This window comes from Danio rerio, chromosome 5 (genome assembly GCF_049306965.1).
Source record: "Danio rerio strain Tuebingen ecotype United States chromosome 5, GRCz12tu, whole genome shotgun sequence".
NCBI classification, from domain to species: Eukaryota; Metazoa; Chordata; class Actinopteri; order Cypriniformes; family Danionidae; genus Danio; species Danio rerio.
This window is the reverse complement of record NC_133180.1, coordinates 8,431,524-8,445,000: the sequence shown is the minus strand read 5'-3', so window position 1 is coordinate 8,445,000 and position 13,477 is coordinate 8,431,524. Positions and strand designations below refer to the sequence as shown.

The window sequence follows — 13,477 nt, the reverse complement described above, 5'->3', positions numbered from 1 at the left end:
GTCTAACTTTACTGTGCTGTCTTGAGCATTTTCAGGACGTGTCACTAAAATCGGACTTTTTTGCAATGGAAAACATTTACAGAGTAAACTGTCATATTGAAAACATGACAAAACCAATTGACTATCTTGTTCATAAACAATGGTGTCAGGACTTTTCAACTTGAGGACACTGACACTTTCATTGACATCAATACTTGCTTTTGAGGAATGAGCGATCTATTTTGAACATGTGACGCGCTTTTGCAGGTTTTCGGCTAGGTTTTGCAGTTTGTACTAATTGTTTTGGGAAATGCATGAACTGTTGTGCAAATGTAAATAGTGTAGTGAGACATGCACCAAAGCCACTGAGAAAAACTGTAATAATAATGTCTATGGCCTAACTCGGTCTACCCCTAAACCAACCCTCACAGAAACAAGTGTCAGTCATCTAGATACTAATAAAACATCTTCTGGATGATTTATAAACATTTTGAATTTGTAAAGACTGGTGAAATGTCTTTCCCAGTGGGTCATTTTGATATCTGACAAAAAAAGGGAAAGACAACTGAGCCCCCACCGGTATAGCTAAACTAGTGCACGCACGCACACACACACACATGCACAGACAGAGCAACGGTATCACTTGATCTCAAACCGTAGTGTTAGTTTAATAACATACAACATCATAATGTGCACTTGATAGTTTGGAAAAACAGATTCATTTTTTAAAGGTGCCATAGATTGCATTTATTCATTATACATTTTTTTTCAGCTAGGTCTCTTTATCAATTATGGTAAAGTTTAAGCCACAGCGGAATGAATCTCCAACTTATCGAGCATATGTTCTATGCAGTGTTTGCCCTTCCTGCTGCAACCCAGTACTGGGAAACACCCTTACACTCCCATTCACACACATACACTACACACAATTTAGCTTGCCCAATTCCCTAATATCGCATGTGTTTGGACTGTGGGGAAAACCGGAGCAAACGGAGGAAACCCACGCGAACACGGGGAGAACATACAAACTCCACATAGAAATGCCAACTGCCCCAGCCGAGTCAGCGAACCAGTGACCTTCTTGCCACCACTTTTAACGCTCATAAATAATTCTAAAAGTCCTCATACTGCAGGTATTAGGAGGTTTGCTGAAGGTGCAGCTGTGGTGCAGTGAGGGGTTTGCGTCTTTAATAAACAGTTCACGTTCACTGAAAATTAAGAATGATTAATAAATCCATTTGAAACTCCCTTAAAAGTGACGTTGTGTCTTCAGTTTCATGCTCAGGTGCACTTTGCACTCACACTACAAGCGTACTGTGCCAAAGCCCAAGTGAACCACACTCTGGCACACCTCTTCTAACCGGGTCAGGGCCGGCCAACTGAACTCTGGCACACCTCTTCTAACCGGGTCAGGGCCGGCCAACTGAACCGTGTCTGAGCCCGATTCAGAGCACTCACACTTATTAAACAAACAGGGAAACACACCTGGGCAGGGTTCAGATAGCATAATGTAAGGGCACCCTAAGTCGAGGGAAAATTAATGAATGAATCACAGGAACAAATTGAATTTTAAACATATTTAGGTACAAAACAGTTATTTTAAACACTAGCAGTATTTCACAATATTACTGTTTTTTGCTGTATTTGTGTTTAAACAAAAGCAGCCTTTCTAAGCACAGAGAGGTTTCTTTCAAAAACATGTAGAAATCCTAATTATTCCTTTAAACCCAAACCTGCTCTGTTATTTTAGTGATCGACGCAACACTAATTCTTTTCTCCCGCAGGCTGAGCAATTTCATAAGTGCTCGACAAACTTGCACGCGGTTGTTCTGTGTCATTATGAATGCAGGCCTTTGATTTTACTGCTGACCACAGTTTGACGTTCCTCATGTAGTGCCACTGCCAGCTCTAGATGTGGTCTCGGCACAGTCAGTAATGTTTCTGTCTGTTGTTTGTGTTCCAACAGAGCTTCAAGTCTGCCAAAACCAGATGTGGCACCAAAGGTATGAGATTTACGCGCATACACATAACTGGAGTATTATGAATGAAGTATTCTGTGTGTGTGCATTTCATTATATTCCTCTGAGACAGACACACATATGGATGCTTGAGTGTTAGTTTTGCATGTTTTGTAGCAAAAGGGAGTCTGCTGCTTTCAATTTTCTGTCTCGAAGCCATATTTTGTCATTTAATTTGTGTTGAAAACTAGATTAAATTAATAAAAACTGAAACAATAATGTATACTGTTTAATTTTGAACTATTATACATAGTATTTAAAGGGAAAATGAAGCACTCAGTCAAGTTATATTATTTTGTACATTGGATGAATGAAAACTTTAGTGAAAATATATTAAACTTGATTGATGTAACCCTTATAAAGAAAATGGCATGTTTTACTATAGATTTTAGACCTAGGGCACTGTCATCTTGGAGCATTGCTGTGTCTGACATCACAGGGTTGGTTCTGTTCCCTCAGCTGAACAGATACAGTGGAAGTAAAGGACTGAACACAGAGACCAGAAAGCCTTATTTAACCCAATTCGTGAAGTTGTAGACGCGCAGATACAAGCATCAGATGTGTGTCTAATATAAAAATATATATTTATTCTATTTTTATTTTTTCCCTTTTAATTACTAATCATTTGATGTGCTTTGATTCACTCTCTGTATTATGCTGCCTGACTGGGTTTCAACAACATTAGTAATGGACTGAACACAGAGACTGAACAGCCTTTTTTAACCTGATGCACAAAGTTGTGGATGAGCATCGCAGAGCTGCTGCAAATACAACTAATACAAGCATTTAAGTGTTGTAAGTTGTGTAATTTTCTTTTGTTAATAGCTTTTATTTGACGCTTTAGTCCACTTTTTCATGCTGCTCCAGCACTACCTAACGAGGGGATTTACATTCAGACTAATGCAACAATTAAAATGATACATGACTTCACGCTTTACTATGTCACGTCTGTGTGGATTATGTTGACATACTCCCTTTTCAAGTCGATCAACTCGATCTCTTAACATATATGAAGGATAAAATCCTGCCATGTGAAAAACCGCACTAATCTTAGTTTGGTTATAACAAGAAAAGAGGTGAAGACTAGTAGTGAAAAGTGAAAGTACCTGCCCTTGAATTCAAGTACCTTGAATTACGTCAGTACCGGACCTTGTTGAAACCATGGTTGAATCCCAGACAGGCAGTCAGGAAGCGTAATACAGAGAGTGGAGCAAAGTGCATCAAATGATCTGTAATTAAAGAGAAAAAAAGAAAAATATAATGAGTACATACATTTTTATTTTAAACCTACATCTGATGCTTGTATTTGCAGCAGCTCCACATCCACAACTTTACGCATTGGGTTAAATTAGGCTTTACAGTCTTTGTGTTCAGTCCTTTACTTTCACTGTATCTTCAGCCGAGGGAACGGAACCAACCCCGTGATGTCAGACACAGCGACATTCCAAGATGGCGACATCCTAGATCTAAAAGCTATAGTAAACATTCTGTTTTCTGCTAAATGCTTACATTATTGGAGTTTGTTTAATATATATTCATTAAAGTGTAATCCAATGTACAAAATGATGCAAACTTGACTGAGTGTTTAATTTCCCCTTTAAACTACTGTACAGTGTGATGGCACACAATGCATTTCTTCATTAATCTTCATGCTTAATTTAGAACACTAGGATGTGGATGAAATATATTTATGAATTGCATTTGCATTTATGCTTTTGGCAAATGATTTTATTCACTTGCATTGCATTCAGGCTCTGCATTAATATCAGTTTATGAATCCACTATAAATAATTGATAATATATTTTTTTAGAAAGTCTTATTTGTTTTATTTTAGCTAGAATAAAATAATTCTAACATTATTTTTCAAATGGAAAATAAAAAAAAAAATGCTCAAAATGTTAGCATTAGTACTCTTTATAATAATACTGCAAAATGATAATTTTATTTATAAAAAAAGAAAACCTTTAAAAAAAAATGTTAAAAAAAAAAAAAAAACACTTTTATTCACTGGAAGATTTTAAATCCTCACAAGTTTGTCATGGTTACTTTACATTTCAGCAAACAAACATTTAAAAATATCTATTTTGCTATTTTGCAGTCATTGTCAGTTGTTTATGTTTCCTGAATCTCCTGTAAAACATTCATTGTCTGTTGACTTGTTGCATTACTGTTGTGGTTTGGTTTGAGTCCTGCATGTGCTTCCCTCCATGTTCAGGATGATTGTGTGGAAATCATCAAACCTGTTCCCATGACAACCTCCATTCCATTCTCCTCTGACATCACAAACTCCACCCACATCACGTCATCCTCCAATAGGAGCGCTCGTCCATTTGGAGGGGCGGGGTCACCACCCATAGCCTTCATTCCCTCCACTGCATCTGCTTTTGCACCCGCCTCCACAGCTCAATACCCTAATCCACTGTCTCCGCCCACTGATGGCTCACCGAATCATCAGCCGGCGGTGCCCCGCCCATCAGTCTATAACACACCCATCAATCTTTACTCTGATGAGAATGCCTGTGAGGTTGCCATGGGCCAGAGGCGGGGCCTGCTGGAAAGCCAGGGTGAGAGCTGTCAGCTGAATGGGTAAGAGTTTGATTGACCCTTAATGCCTCACCCAATCTATAAACATGTGTGATGCCTGCTTTTTTGAGGAAGAAACTGTATAGGTGCACACACAAACTGACCCAGGCAATAATTCTCTATACATACTAGGTCAGTGGTTCTCAAAATATTTTCATCAAGTACCACCTCAGAAAAAAATTGTCTCTCCAAGTACCACCAAAATGAGCAGTATTGAAATATAGTAGCGTAGTAGGCCCAGTACAGCAGCTACAACTCTGCACAGTAAAAAAAAAACATGGCAGATTACCTCAGAAATATAGGCTATATGTCATATATGGCACATTATATACATACTGTAATTTTTGATACATTTAGAAATATGTATAGCATATACATAACATATTTCATTCCTCCGCGTACCACTATAAGAAAGCCCGCGTTCCACTAGTGGTACACGTACCACAGTTTGAGAACCACTGTACTAGGTCATACCCAAAAAAAGCATGATGTTATGAGAACTTTAATACGTTCTTTTTAATCACTAATATTCCATAATATTGTTTTATTGGCAGCATCTCTCTGTATCTGTTTTCAAACAGTGACATACACTTCCTGACTAAAGTCGCCTATCCAAGTTTTAGGAACAACAAATAATAACTTGATTTGTAGTTGATCATTTGGTATCAGAAGTGGCTTATATGAAAGGCAAAGGCCTCTAGATTACGCTTATTTACCACAATAAAATAAGATCATGTCTTGATTTTTAATGATTTAAATTGGACAGTAAGGTCTGACTTTGCTTAGACAAAAGCAGTGGTCACCAAACTTGTTCCTGGAGGGCCGGTATCCAGCAGATTTTAGCTCCAACCTTAATCAAACATACCTGAACAAGCTAATCAAGGTCTTACTAGGTAAACTTGAAACATCCAGGCAGGTGTGTTGAGGCAAGATGGAGCTAAACCCTGCAGGGACACCGGCCCCCCAGGACCAGGATTGGTGACCCCTGGACAAAAGTCTTGTCACTTAACAGAAAAAATGTCCAGTATAGAATATAAAGTCATGAAAAAAGAATGAATATTGTGTCTGACTCCATCATGAGCTTGGAGGACTGCATCCATACATCTCTGCAATGACTCAAATAACTGATTAATAAAAGGCAATGGCAAAGAAAGAGTTCTTGCAGGACTCCTAGAGTTCATCAAGAGTCTTTGGATTCATCTTCAATGCCTCCTTCTTCATCTTACCCCAGACATGCTCAATAATCTTCATGTCTGGTGACTGGGCTGGCCAATCCTGGAGCATCTTGACCTTCTTTGCTTTCAGGGATTTTGATGTAGAGGCTGAAGTATGAGAAGGAGTGCTATCCTGCTGAAGAATTTGCCCTCTCCTGTGGTTTGTAAAGTAATGGGCGGCACAAATGTCTTGATACCTCAGGCTGTTGATGTTGCCATCTACTCTGCAGATCTCTCTAATGCCTCATACTGAATGTGACCCCAAACCATGATTTTTCCTTCACCAAACTTGACTGATATCAGTGAGAATCTTGGGTCCATGCGGGTTCCAGTAGGTCTTCTGCAGTATTTGAGATGATTGGGATGCAGCTCAACAGATGATTCAACAGAAAAGTCGACCCTCTGCTACTTTTCCAAATGATCAACTAGAAGTCAAGGTATTATTTGTTGCTCTTACAACTGGGATCGATGACAAGACTGTAGTCAGGTAGTGTGTGTGTGTATCTGCTCATTTGTGTGTGGGTGTCAGCAATGTTTGTGTGTATATTTAGCCTTGTGTAATGCTATCTGTTGTTCGTTTTTATGTGTGTGTGTGTATCAGGGCTCTCCCTTGGATAATATCCCATGGGAAGCTCAGAAGTATTTTGTGTGTCTGTGTGTTTGTGTGTGCAAACCTTCCTCTATGGGTTTCATATTTTAATGATGCTTTTAAAGTGTTGACTGACATAATTACGCAGAAGAGATGCGTCTCTAATTACTCGTGCTGATGCACACATGCATTCTGGGGCACAAACACACACGTCTCAACAGATCGGTGTGCTTGTTGTGATGTGTTTTGCCGAATTTGTGCGTGCTAATCAGTTTAATAACTTTAATAGTATGATATCAGCGCAGATTAGAGTTTAATCACCCAATAAACTCGCTCTGCTTCTCGTTAAGTGTTTGGAATAGCATATTTGTACTAGTCATTCTGCTATTTTTTTGCTGTTTGTGTGTGTACTTATGTAATATGCATCTACAATTATAGCATGTGTTGAATTTAGAAGACACGCTGGAGTCTGGAAGAGCAGATTTATTTATTTATTTATTTACGGCAGCTAGCACTGCAACTCTCTCACATGGTCGCCCACTGAAGCTAAGCAGGGCTGCACCCGGTCAGTACCTGGATGGGAGACCACATGGGAAAGCTAGGTTGCTGCCGGAAGTGGTGTTAGTGAGGCCAGCAGGGGGCGCCCAACCTGTGGTCTGTGTGGGTCCTAATGCCCCAGTATAGTGACTGGGACGCTATACTGCTCAGTGAGCGCCGTCTTTCAGATGAGACGTTAAACCGAGGTCCCGACTCTCTGTGGTCGTTAAAAATCCCAGGATGTCCTGCGAAAAAGAGTAGGGGTTTAACCCCAACATCCTGGCCAAATCTGCCCACTGGCCTCTGTCCATCATGGCCTCCTAACCATCCCCATATTCCAATTGGCTTCATCACTGTCTCCTCTCCACCAATCAGCTGGTGTGTGGTGTGTGGTCTGGCGCAAAATGGCTGCCGTCGCGTCATCCAGGTGGATGCTGCACACTGGTGGTGGATGAGGAGATTCCCCCCCATTGTGTAAAACGCTTTGAGTGCCCAGAAAAGTGATCTATAAATGTAAGGAATTATTATTAATTATTATTATTATTTACTGTATGTAATTTTGCTAGATACAGAAAAGCTGGAAAACAAACAATATAATAAAGGTGTTTAGGAAAAAGTGATTAATTTACTTTTATTTTTTATTTAAGTGACTACAATTTGCATAATGATAAAAATTAAGTCAACTCAACAGTTCCAAGTTACAATGGGTTTATTACATTTTTTTTTTTGTAAAATCAACTTGTTGCTTTTTAGGCATTTGATTTACTCGCTTTAAATCACGTTTTACAGCGTACTATGGTGTATCATATGAGCATTTGAGAGTGTTTCATTCATTAGATGTTTGAACGCATTAGTTTGAAAACTGAAACTATTAGAGAGATGTGGGAGAGAAAACTGATGAAAACCAAATGCTTGTCTTCATACTGTGCACTCATCTAATGTTTTTATCCTCCCTCTCCTGTAAACTGGGGTAAATCCTCCTCATTATCCTCATACAGCTGTACATTAGAGAGTCAAAGCAGTGCCAGGCCTGTTTCTGTGATTTTTATGTGCGGCTGTTAAGAAAACATATTTCTGTTTAACGCAGCCCTGCGTGTGTCTAGTTCTGGAGGTTAGATTGTGTTTGGTTTGAAGGAATTTTGCTGGATTGGGTTACTTTTTGTCTGCTGATAATGTGTTTTAATGACAAAGTTTAATAGCAGGGTTGCATATACAACCCCAAATCAGAAAAGTTGGGACAGTATGGAAGTCGCCTATGGGAAAAATGACTAGGAATAATAAACGGCAAAAAACGGTCAAACTTCTTGCTCTACAAACAAACGTTTGCATGACTATACAGATCAAGTAGAATAGTATAACAAGGAAATATCAGTTTGCAACATCAAACAGCGAGATTTGAAAAGAGCAGTTTTTAATGTCTAAAAATGAATGGAAGTGAATGAGACCGGAAGTCTCGTGCCAAAAAAATTCAAATGGCTGCGCCTGCTCGTCGGTGATGAATAAGGTGAATAAACACAATATTTCATGTTTTGTCTGGTAAACCTAATTTAATTTGTTTATATACATGCTTTTCTGTCATTCAGACCTGCAACACATTCCAAAAAGCATTGGTACAGGAGCAGTTTAGGGCCACAAATTAGATAAATTGGTTTGATAAAGTCTTGGCGGAGGATGAGGATACAGGACTGACCTGCCTGCAGTCCTAACTTGTCTCCAATAGAGAATATGTCACACATTTTGACGCACAAAATGTGACAACGAAGACCCCGTACTGTTGCCCACCTCAAGACTTGTTTGCAGGAAGAAAGGGACAAAATTGCACCTGAAACACTTGATCACTTGGTGTCTTCAGTCCCTAAACATCTTTTTTTTAACTGTTGTGAAAAAGGATTGGCAACATTATAAAGTGATAAATGCTTTACTGTTTCAACTTTTTTTTAAATGTGTTGAAAGAACTAAAATTGGAATACATGTTTTAAAAAATGTCACAAGGAGCACAGTAAATAATGCTTGTTGTATTATCTGCAATGAAATACAAGTCAAGTAAATTTAGAAATCATTCATTCATTCAGTAATTGTCTTTTCAGCGTAGTCCCTCTATTAATCTGGAGTTGCCACAGCGGAATGAACTGCCAACTTATCCAGCACGTTTTATGCAGTGGATGCCCAGCTGCAACCCATCACTAGGAAACACTAACACACTCTAATTCACACTTGTACATACGAGCATTTTTAGTTTACCCAATTCACCTGAACCGCATGTGTTTGGACTGTGGGGGAAACCGGAGCACCTGGAGGAAACCCACGCCAATACGGACAGAAATTTAGAAATCACATCTTTCTTTTTTTATTTTCATTTTTTATACTGTCCAAACATTTTCTGATTTGAGGTTGTATTAGGAATTTTAATATTCGAATGAAAACCGAATATCTTTAATTTGTACTCAGGGCTCTTTCCCTGGACAGCATAATGAACACGCTTAGTGTTTTTAGCAGAATTGCTGATATCAGTATGTTAATAGCAGGATTGTTTAAAGTCATAGAATACATTTAAAAACAGAAATTCAATCTATTGAGGCTTGTATTTTGGCAACTGGTCTTCTGTATATGTTCATGAATCACTTTTTTTATACATTAAATACTACAAAACATAAACTGTACAACTGTAACTTAAAACAGTTGTTAAATTACATTCAAATAAATAAAAGAAAAACAAATAAACAGTAAATAAGACAAATATTATCTTAATAAGTCTATCATTTTAACAAATATAATATTTAATCTAAGAAATTTTATATTATATTATAATGATAATATCTTTATAATAATATCTTTATTAATATTTACCTTGACATTATATAACAGCATAGATATAAACACGACTAAATTAGCTGCTGTTTAATAATTATGCAAATAAATATTGACATTAAAAAAAACACCACACATTCTCTATTGGAGACAGGTCGGGACTGCAGGCAGGCCATTACATAACATAAGATTTTCCTGTTCAATATATACAGCAAACACACAGATAGCCAAATTGGCTGTTGTTTAATAATGCATGATGTAATTCATTTGTATTTGTGCCCCTGCCATGTTTATGATTGACAGCAATAGAACAAGCAGACACTCTTAGCAACAGTAACTAACGTAATTAACATAAAGCGATTAAAGTAGCCATTCGGTACCATGTGACAGTGTTTTGCATAATGCACGAAAACAATTCAACTTACAGCAGTTGCGAGATTTCTGACCATTCTCAATGCTGTGTGTGTGTATGTGTGTTTTTATTTTTATTTTTTTTTTGATGTTGTGTGTGTCTCAGAGGACTTGAGGAATCAGTGTGTTTGTTTATTCAGCCAGTGGTGAGTTGATTGTGTATTTAATGGTAATTTATGTTGTTTTTCAGCAGGGGACTCCAGCCACAAAGTCAGTATCGATGCTACTTTTAAGTGTTTGTGTGTGTGTAAATTCAGCTGTAGTGTTATAACAGTTTTGCTTTGCTTTTCCTTTCAGAGTTCATAGTCTTTACAGCGCTTTGATTTCAAGAATAAAACCCAATTCACATTTCACAGACTATATATACACAGTAGCTTATATGCGTAGAAAAGAGTTGCCATGTCTATTTAACAATATTGGAGCAAATAAATAAAATTGGTAACACTTTATAATAACACGCTATAATTATTTATTAAGCATTACCACATAATTAACTCATTATTTGTTAAGCATTAACTTTACGTTATAATATGTTAGTAAGCAGTTTATATATACAGCTACAAATGCTGTAATCTTGAACTATAAGCTCATGTATAATGTGTTTAATGATTGTGTTTTCATATTTTGTTAATGATTAGTTCTCCATTACTAAATGAAGTATTGCATTATTTACAAACCAGTGATTTAGGAAGTTTTTTCTAAAATCATTCATGATGCGTAAGTAAGTGATTAGTAAACCATTCAAATTCTATATCTTTAAACAAATTTATATATCTTGTTATTTAGGCATATAATAAAAGTTACGATGTATGTTGTCTGTTAAGAGCGCGGTAGTTTTGTGCCTTAAACACTTACTTAATACACACAGGATGTACAGCAATACCTTTACATATGAAAAAGAATTCAAGCATTACATTTTACAACAATTATTACAACAGTAGTAATAGTTGTAGTATTATTTATATTATGCAAATTTATATTTGTTTTAATAAAAACAAGTTTAGATTTGTCCACCTGTCAGGTTTTGGAGACGTCAGCATCATGGGGCATGTGTGTTTGGATATAACTCAGTTTTTTGACCACACTTCGTTATTATTGTTCATTTATTATTTTTCTGGAATATAGAACTGAATCCAGAAATAGTTTTGAAACAAATCTTTGAGATTAACAAACTAAATAAATATGTCCACTGTAAAAAATAACTCCAAAAAACGGCAGCTGTGGTTGGCAGTATTTCGCCGTTAAAAATACAGTACAAACCGTAAAAGTAAATTCTCATTTTTAGTATTAAATTAACAATAAGTTTTTGCAATCTAATCTAAAAGAGTAAAATTACTGTAAAGTTTAAACAATGCTGAATAGCAGGAGTGTCAAATTATTTTTTAATGTAAAATTGGACAAAACAACAATATAATAACTTAACAGTGTAATATGAATCAACATTTCAATGTTACTTAGCGATGTTTAAACTGTAAAGTCTTTTTATTTCAGATACGATTGCAAAGATTTATTTTTCATGTGATACAGTTTCATTGTTTATCTTGAAATGAATAGAAATGAATAAAGTCCTTTATTTTCTTTTTTCCTGTTTAGAATTTAGCTGTCTTTAATTGTCATTTAAAAAGGATTTATAAAGCTTATAGTCCTCACTGTAGATTGGATGTTGATGTTGAGTTAAGGAAGCATTTATTAACATACAAATGAATTATTACTTAATGCCTGAATAATCCAAGCTGGGCTCATTGTGGAAACGTAGCCCCGCGGACGTTTCTGGAGATCGCGAAATATGTCCCGGGAGGTACGTATTCGAGCAGTTTTTGTTTTCGCGAATCCGCGAGAGGCCGCTGTGTGCGCTTTTCCGCGTTTCGGGAGCGCGCACCGTTCACACCCACGCTGTTCTCGCGTGAAAAGCCGCTGTAGAGCGGCCGTCCGTCCGACTGACTGGCTGAACAACTGAACAATCGACCGGGAAAGCCCGCGTACGATTTCGATTTTCGGATCTCGCCCCATCGCGAACTCGTTGGCTTTTATTTTTTTGGATTCTGTTTTTCCTCTTACCTGATTTCTTGGAGGAGCGGAGCAACGTCACCTCGCCCTGCACTGTTCGCTCGATAAAATTTTTTTTTAAAACGTGGCCATACGTACCTCCGGCCACGTAAATCGCGGTCTCCAGAAACGTCCACGGGGCTACGTTTGCAGAATGAGCTTGGGTTGGAATAATCAAATATATAAATGTTAATCTAAATAGTTTATTAATCATTTTCTTGCGCATTATAAAGAAACACCATCTATGCTTAAGTAACTGGTTTGTAGGTATTGCAATACTCTATTTAGTAATAAAAACTAATCAACAAAATTTAAAAAAAATAATTAAGCACATAAAATTTGTAGATGTAGTTATAAACTACTTACTAACCTCTATTAATGCATTGATTTGCTAATGCTTAATAAATGATTCATAGTGTAGTTATTATAAAGTGCCACCACAATATTGCAATAACGTTCCTTTAATGTTTGCAAAATGAGTAAATTTATTCAAACAGTTTCTTTGGATTAACAGGATTTACTAGACGTGAATTTGTGTAAATAAATTATAGTGTTTGTTTTATAGTAATAAATGTAACATTTGCAATCTAAATTTCAAATTTAAATGCTGACATTTGGATTTTATTTCATTGAATAACATATTTTCATGAATTAAAATCAGGGAGTATTCCACTGAATATTGATTTATATTATTGATATATACTGTATATCAGTGTTTTTTTAATCACCATATTTATCTAACTGGTGATATTTACATAGTAAAGAATAATCCACCATTATTGTAGGGTACAGTAAGAGTTGTACTATAAGATCAAAACTTACTGCATTTTTAAAGAAAATGGCACAGTTAGTATCATTATCAGTACTGAATTTAAATCAATTCCCAGAGATGAGTTACAGCTGCATCTGCTGCGTAAAAATGTGCTGGATAAGTTGGCGGTTCATTCCGCTGTGGCGATTAATAAATGGACTAAGCCGACAAGAAAATGATTAAGTGATGAGTTTAAATCAGAGCACACTTGAGTAAAGCAAAGCAAAGCTGGGCTCGTAGTTTCATCAGTGTGTGTTGCATGAGTGTGTTGACGTGAGTGTAATGACGTGCATGTCATGTTGTATCGCAGTGCTCAGCAGTTTTTTTATAAACACACGTAACTGCAGTGTGTTAACTGAGAGGTGCCAGCTCTCTCTTCACACTCTCTGACAGCGGTGATTTATGGACAGATTATGAATGCTACGAGTGGGTTCAGGCGAGGTTTAACACGGTCAGGACGACCTGTACAAGAACACTTTC

At 37.0% G+C, this 13,477-nt stretch overlaps 1 protein-coding gene across 1 annotated transcript in view; it reads left to right on the top strand.

Moving 5' to 3' along the window:
- Positions 1-13,477, top strand: part of pdlim5a (PDZ and LIM domain 5a) — a 107,301-nt gene that overhangs the window by 59,184 nt on the left and 34,640 nt on the right. Inside the window, 2 exon segments of the mRNA NM_001002654.2 lie at positions 1,946-1,982; positions 4,214-4,584. Of these exon segments, the coding sequence (NP_001002654.2) occupies positions 1,946-1,982; positions 4,214-4,584 (408 nt within the window).